Raw genomic sequence first — 7,744 nt, 5'->3', positions numbered from 1 at the left:
GCGACGCTAAGAGCACCGCCGCGTGCAGCTTCGCTGACTGAAAGCCCCACAAACCCCGGCCCCGCTCCCCGCCTCAGGGGCGGAGGGAGCCACCGCCTCCCCGGGCCGCCGAGAACCTTTGTGCTTCAGTGACAAAGCGGGGACCGGCGCTGCCGCGGCCCTGCCGGCGGGGAGGAGCCCCGGGGCGGGCAAGGGGCGGCCCGTAGGCCCAGCCCCGCCGGGCACGGAGAGAACCCCGGGGACGGACGGACCGCAACGCGGCTCTCTCCCTTCAGGCCGAGCGGGCGCGAGGAGAGCGGGAGAGAGGGGACCAATTGGCGGCGTCGTTCTTGGCAGCCAATCGCCGCGCCGCGTCTTTGGGCGCGTTGCCACGGTTACCGCGCGACGCGCTGCTCCCGCCGAGCAGCGCCGCCATGCCGGGCCCGGGAGGAGCGCGGCGGTTATCTGTGTGAGTGCGCGGTCGCGGCGCCCCGGAGGAGAGATCTCAGGACGGGTCTCAGCTGCTCCTCGGTTCCCGTTTGCTATTTCAGCCCCAGACTGCAGCATAACGCCTTTGACACTTCTGCTTTACCGTAGTTTCCTCAGCCCTGTCCACCTCGTTCCTCGTTACCACTGAAAAAGCCTCCTTAGAAGCCAAGTGGAGCCACGTTATTACTTTGCTGTTTCATGTCCCTTTACTATATCATCCTGAACGATGATATAAAAGAATTTAATTTTAAATGAAAATTAAAGAATAGGTAGTTTTGTTCATTGTATTCGGTTGATCGTATTTAGTGATTTGAAACCACTTCTGGTTTCAGAGTGAGACAAAAATTGAGGACCACCTTTGGCAGCCGAAAGCAGGCGAGCATCTCAGGCCGCAGCCACGTCCCCACCTCCACGGGCACAGCTGTGCAGAAGGCGGCCCAGGAGCACAGGCAGCACGATGTGAGGGTGAGAGGCTGCAGAACTCTTCCAATGGGAGTTTTCTGTGGAGTCTAAAAGCTGTGAGGAGGGAAGAGGGGGAGGGAAGAGGAAAGCAAAGAAAACTGGAACTGAAGAGCTGTGGAGAAGGAAGGAGATCCAAGAGCTCAGTCCAGACTGAAATGATGAGCGTAGAATCACAGAACTGTTTGAGTTGGAAGGTGCCTTTAAAGGCCATCTGGTCCCACTTCTCTGCCACGAATAGGGACACCCACAGCATCAGTGTCCAAAACCTATCTGCAAGAATAAGAACAGAGCTGCTAGGCACACTTGTTTCTCCATGGTTTAAAAACTCACAGTTTGCCTTGGTTTGCTATTTTTAAAAACTTTTTACTAGTGGTGTTTTTCTTCTGTTTTTGTGGGGTGAGCGCCTGTCTTGAGAGCCTTCCAGAAGTTAGTGAGATAAGCCAACCATACCTTCCACTTGAGTTAACAAAAACACAATTTTAAAGCAAGTTATTTGAAAAAAAAAAAAGTGTCTAGGCACAGTATAATGTTCTTTTCCACAATTTAGAATGTGTTGATTTGAAGGTAAGCAATTTAAAGTAACAGTGCTCCTACTTTAAAAGCTACTTGCTTTCAAATCTAAATGAGATGTTGGCTGTAGCATTTGTATGCCTTTACCTGAAAAACAGAAGATTCTCATAACATTAGCTGAGAGTTCTGTTTAAAAACCATACTGAATGTCTTCTTAGAGTAAAATAATATTTTGAGCAGTAGCATACAAAAAAGACACATTACTGTTTCTCTAGTTGCTTTTGCTGTCCTGCTAATTTGATACTAATTGTTATGGTCAATGAGGCACTCTTGGTAGTCGTAGGATAAGTAAGTCAGGAAAGAGAACAGGGATGAACAAGAAAGGTCTCAGATGGTGGGATGGTCACAGATCTTTTCAGATATTTTGCATCATTTCTGTAAAGACAGCTCCAAAGAAGACCCAAGCACAGATGAGAATCTTTTAAAGTCTGAATCCTAAAGGGAAAGTGGGGATCAACCCTCTTTGCTCACACTGGTGGTGTATATTAGGCACCATTTGCACAACTGGGTTGCCTGTTCTGTCAAGGAGGGTGAATACCTCCGTGTCCTGCCTGGATCGGGGTCTTCTTTTGGTTCAAGATAAGACAAAATGTTGCATGTGTCACGACTGCCACTTGCTTTGAGAAGACAGTGACATTGCTATTATTATTTAAACATTTCTTCAGGTTTTTGATGATGAAGGAAAGGATGTGACACCCCATCCACTCTTCCATCCAGATCCAAAAGCTGTATCCAAACAAAGCAAGCTCCTGGCATTGAGTGATTCCTCAGGGACCACGGGATCAGTTTTTCTCCCTTTCTCCACATATCAGACGTCAGAGGAGGATGATAGTTCTGTAGCCCCACACTCAAGGTTAGTCCATTAATTGCTGTCTCTTAACTCGTGTATCACAGACACCTGTCCTGCAGCGGTCACACATTTGCTCTGCAGAGGGGACAAGAGATGGAATAATGATGCAGTGCTAATACAATGTTGCTAGAATACACACATTTACCTGTCATAGTCATCCTTTGAAATTTGAGACATAGTAACAAACAGAACAAGTGGAATTTATCATTACTTGTGACTGAGACTGATTCTGTGCAAGAACTACTTGCTGACATGCTAACGCATGCAGTTGAAAGCACACCATGCCACATGCTGCTGTAATATTTCTCATTGTGTTCAAAGTCTCCTTCCTAATGCACGTTTTTCTGTGTAACATTGCAGAATGAACCATTTTTAGAGATGGTCACAGTACAAAAATGCAGACCTACACTCTGCAGGTTTTGTAAGGGTGAGGGCTGCAAACACAGTTAGATTAGAACCTATACATAAGTATGTGACAAAGCACTATTTCGAAAACAAGGAAGGTTTTGTTCCAGTTCTATGAGCAAGAAGATAAAGCGGAGAAGGAGCATTTGCAGCTCTTCACTGTATTGCCATGGCTATTTCAAATACTCTGCTTTCCTCACACTTATCTTTTCAAAAATTGCAATTTGTCAACATGTGTTTGGCTGTGGGCATAGAAAAATGCTCTGGAAACGTAAGATCTGGTTTCACTGACAAGTTACAGAGCTGTTTTGCATTATTTTGCCTGTCAGTGGTACTTCTGAAGTAACAACAACCCTGTTTTAGAACCCTGATTTTGTCAGTTCAGATATTCAAAGTATTGCTAGCATAATTAGAATTCTCTCTTTCAAATTAATTTAAGTAAGTTACTTCTGTGTACACATATGCATCTATTTCAAAACTCTCGTGTTACAGCTGCTAAACACCACATTTCATTACTTATTGGAGCCAAACCTTCAGTACAGAGGGAATAAACAAGGTTTATCTTCTGGGTGACAAATTTATGTGAAAGAAGGTAAAAACCAATTTGTTTAAAAATGAAAAACAGTGAATGACATTGCCTTATCAGATGGTGTGTACACATTCACATTTAATGGAGAGAAGATGCAATGTATTTAGTCACACAGACTAAAAAGACAAGTCAAGTCAGCACTGGAAAAAATCCTTTAAGTTAAACAAAAACAAGTATTATTTACTCTTTCCTTTGGCAAAGTTAATGCCATTGCAATTTCTGAGCAAAAGAGAATGCTCTTTGAAAACACTTTTTGTCATGCTTCCTATGGCAGCTTATTGTGAGAGATAATCCTAGAGTCAGGGATATTGAGCAGGGGCCAATACACACAAAAAAGCCTTAAAAATAGATGGCAAATTAAAAAAGACAACCTTTCTGGAGATGGGCTCTCATTTAAAAGACAGAATGAAGTGATTTTACCTTAGGTTTAATACAACTCTAAAAGATGTCACATCAAATGCCCCTTGTATAATTATAATTGCTCACAGTTAGCTTTTGTGGAAATCTGCTTTAAAAACCACCCAACTCTACATCAGTCTTGAGTTTTACTTCTGGTTATTATCACAGCCATCCCCTCTGCGAACATTATCTTTTTTTTTTTAACTAAGCTTATCCCTTGAAATGAGTTCCTTGTGCATTTCAAAGATGTTTCAGCACATGCAAAGCCCCGAGGGATCTTAATTCCAGTGGAAAACTGTGCTCTCCGTATGTATGTGTACCACTCAGCAGGTAACCAACATGTCACATTATTACATGCTAAGAAGGAATCTGAGAACTCAACAGCCTCTTTTCCATCAGCTATTTAATGCCTCGGGATATGCAGTTGGATGAATTCTTCCTTTTTAAGTCTTCTTCCATCCTTTTCATTATTTTCTTTGCAAAGCCTTCTATGACTTCTTTTACAAAGCAAGCATTCTTGTACATGCTATCACAAAGTCCTCTATGGTTTATTCTGATAACACTGCTGTTTTTGTAGTAGTGCTTTGCTAACTGACGCCTGGACTCTCACATACCATTTCAGCTTATTTCTTTGTTATTGAAGGACATCTGAAAGCAGCAGAATTTCTAAATCTACCTTGTCAATAACAGAGTTCATGCTAGATGGAATAGCAGAACCTGGCTCTCTCCAAGACACGGCTGTTAGCTCACCTGGTAAGGAACATACACTGTATAATTTAGATTTAAACTGTTCTTTGGAGCACTGAGATCTGTGAGGCACCTCACAGCTTTTGACTTCTGCTTATTATGGTACCTCCAGAACTAATTTGCCTTCTTTTGAACTGAGAGCAGAAAAAGTCTCACTTGTTAACCTCCTATAACTTGTCAGATGTACAGGTGAGGCAAGAGGAGATAAAAGAACAACTGACAGAAGAAGACTTAGACAAGAGAGTGGATATTTATCTCACAGAGACAGAAAATCTCTGGATGTTGGACTTGCCACCTGTTGTGGTGTCTGTAGAATCAGAAGACGCTGCAAGAGTTCTGTATGTATACTTGCAACTGCATACATGCATATTGAATGCTCAGCAAACTTAATTTCTCCTGACCACAGAGACCCAAACAGGCAGCTCTCAGATGGGTTCGGTGTTCTGACTGCTCCAGTTTGCCACTCATAGATGTCTGAAGCCATGCTGGGCTGTATGGGAATGGACAGTGACTGCTGAATGCAGCAAAATGCTGGTGGATTAAGGTCTGGTATAATCCATGTCTGCTGTCAGGATATTAAAACTCAGAGAATACAATAAGCCCCACTGTTCCCACTGACCATTCCTACAGTCCTGAGTGCTGGATGAAATGGAAACCTACTAATTTCTTTTTGTCTTTTGGATGCACCGCCCTTCACTTCTAAGTGATGAGAGTCACATATTTCTGAACCAAATTCCACCAAAGACCAAAATTAGTTGGAGTAGGGATTTTTACTAAAGCCCTTCTCTGCTTTTCTGTTCTAGAACAGCATCACAGGGTGAGAAGCAGCTGCTGAAAGATGATATGTGGGATGAAACAAAATCTCTAAACACACACAAAAAAACCCTAGCAGTTAACATATGACATGGAGCATAGTTTTCTGCTCAACTTGTGGTTACATAATTTGAGAAGAATGAAAATGCTTTTCAGAAAGTTAATATACAGGTATTTTCTTTTCAAGGGAGCGTAATAAGATTTATGTTGACATTTGCAAAAACAGACCTGGTAACGATCGCTTTGTAGAGAAAATGATGCAAACCATTAATGGAGCTGCAAAGAACAAGAAAGTACAATGTGACAAAATCATCATGGAAGATAAAGGTAAACTCTGTCCATATAGGAACTATATAGGAAAGGGTAGTAAATAAAAGCAGTCTCCCATTTACAACACAGTTCCCTTGCCAGTTGGGTTTTATGACATTTGGTTTATACTGCACTCTTGAAATATAAAAGGATACAGCTTCCCTTTCTTCTCCCCTAACTTTTCAGTTTCCATTTCTATTTGCCATGATGCAAAGAGGAGAACCTTTGTTCTAACATTTAAAATCCTGAGGAAAGCAGAAAGTTGTGGAAGCCTCACAGTAAAATGCAACTTTACAAAATGTTCAAGCTGAAGGCTCTAAGGCAATCGTAGAGGAATGTCAAGGTTTTGGATATGGATACTGAGATTTGCCTCACTTTATATGGGAGGCCAAAGAAAACTATGGGGAATGCTATTCCAAACATTTTTTGTGTTCTTTACTAGAAAAAGAGTTGAAAAGAAGACAATATATCAAAAGGAGAAGTAAAATAAATATTAATCTGGTCTGAAAACGTATCTTCCCCTTTTGTGTGCCTTCAGCACCAGCAGGCTCATTCCAACCACGTTTGAAGAGCCAGTCACACACAGACAAGGTTGCTGCCTGACTCAGTTTTGAAGCCCCTCTGCCAAACAGTTGGGTGTACGGCATAAAAAGCAAATCTTTGCTCAGCTGCAGTTCTTGATAACAACGTACAGACACAAGGGGCTGACATAATGTGGTGTAACTCATTCCTAGGGATAGTGGTCACTACCTGGGACTTGTACGATTCTTTTAACACATCACAAGTAGAACCTACCTCAAAAGCAGAAGGCAGCAGAGCCCCAGCTGAGAAGAGGAGCACCTCTGCTATGACTAAAGACCAGGCTGCACCTGCAGCTGCTGAGAAAGGTAACATATTTCTGGGAGGTTTACATTTTTTTTCAGCTTCTTCATCCTTCTAAACAGTACACAGCATACATTTTCATAACTGATCTTCAGCAAAGACAGAAAGTGACACAACTGGATGATACTAAGTTACTTTGGACAGTAGCAGGGCATAAATTGTGTAAAGAATCCAGAAGTATCTCATCATACTGATCATTTGAACAATAACTATTTTTTTTTATACTGATGGATATTTCTATGCTTTTTTTTGGAGGGGGGAGGAGGGATGAGACACATTATCCCTCTGACTTTTATGTGCATAATATTAATCACGTTAATATTTAATCACATTAAAACCATATTATCTGATCTTATCTGTTGTCAGGCAGCGTAACTCCTACGACCATTTTGGAAAGTGCTGGTCTTGCCAGAGTCCAGGAGGAGGAGAAATGCCACACAGAAGCTATGTTAAGATCAGAAAACTTCCAGCAGGATTTGTTTTTCATGGAGAGGATTCTGATGGAGAATATTTTTCAACACAAACTCGCAGCTTACCGACAGTTTCCTGTCCTTATAGGTTAGTTTCTTACCAGCAACCCCGAGTTCATCACAAGGCTTTATAAACTCTTGAGAATCAAGGAGATATATCTCTCATTGGAGGTCTTCACAGATGACCTGCCATTTAAGAAATAGACAAAAAGAGTTTATGAGACGTTAGCCTGAATGGAGCAGCTTTATACTCTCTGTAACAGGCATCCCTACAACAATTGGCAGAAGAACTGAATTCATGAATTCTGAGCTGGCTCATTTCCCTTATTGCAGCTAACTGAGACCTACTCAAAATATCGATCAGAATTGTTTCCTGGCAGCTAAGATACAGATCAAGTCAGCTCTTTCTCCAAGCATTTTTTTGCATTGTAATGCCTTGTTATTATTTTTAAAGTAATCAACCTGGACAAAAAGTAAACAGAAGATTTAGCCTGTTAGATGTCCAACAAAGTGCATCACTGAAGTCTGTAAGAGGCATTACCTGGGCTCAAGAGCTAAGTAGTACTGTACCTTTTACAGGAGTTTCAATGTATACATAAACTATCTGAAGAAATCAGACTGCTTTTACTGTTTCATAACTTTGGCATAGACAGTTGTGAAAGAACTTGAAATGTCATGAACATAACTGGTATCTTCTCTGTCCCTATTGCCATCTTTTAGTAGTAAAGTTGTCTTAATTCCTCAATTCTTCCATCTATTTTCTTTCTATTTTCTTTCTTT

At 41.8% G+C, this 7,744-nt stretch overlaps 2 protein-coding genes across 2 annotated transcripts in view; both read left to right on the top strand.

Annotated features, from left to right (window-relative positions):
• Window positions 1–2,270: 2,270 nt before the first annotated feature.
• On the top strand, window positions 2,271–7,683 carry LOC100539980 (WD repeat-containing protein 78). The gene is made up of 6 exons (XM_031554892.1): window positions 2,271–2,353; window positions 4,387–4,496; window positions 4,672–4,828; window positions 5,491–5,630; window positions 6,347–6,499; window positions 6,861–7,683. Exons 2-6 carry the CDS (start codon window positions 4,439–4,441, stop codon window positions 7,055–7,057), a joined length of 705 nt encoding a protein of 234 aa, XP_031410752.1. The 5' UTR covers window positions 2,271–2,353; window positions 4,387–4,438; the 3' UTR covers window positions 7,058–7,683.
• Window positions 7,199–7,744, top strand: part of SLC35D1 (solute carrier family 35 member D1) — a 7,931-nt gene continuing 7,385 nt past the window's right edge. The window contains exon 1 of the mRNA XM_010716272.3: window positions 7,199–7,220. Coding sequence (XP_010714574.1) covers window positions 7,199–7,220 — 22 coding nt within the window. The remainder of the gene's footprint in view (window positions 7,221–7,744) is intronic.

This window comes from Meleagris gallopavo, chromosome 10 (assembly GCF_000146605.3).
Source record: "Meleagris gallopavo isolate NT-WF06-2002-E0010 breed Aviagen turkey brand Nicholas breeding stock chromosome 10, Turkey_5.1, whole genome shotgun sequence".
Classification (NCBI taxonomy): Eukaryota; Metazoa; Chordata; class Aves; order Galliformes; family Phasianidae; genus Meleagris; species Meleagris gallopavo.
The sequence above is the reverse complement of the archived record's forward strand: the minus strand, read 5'-3'. Positions and strand labels throughout refer to the sequence as shown.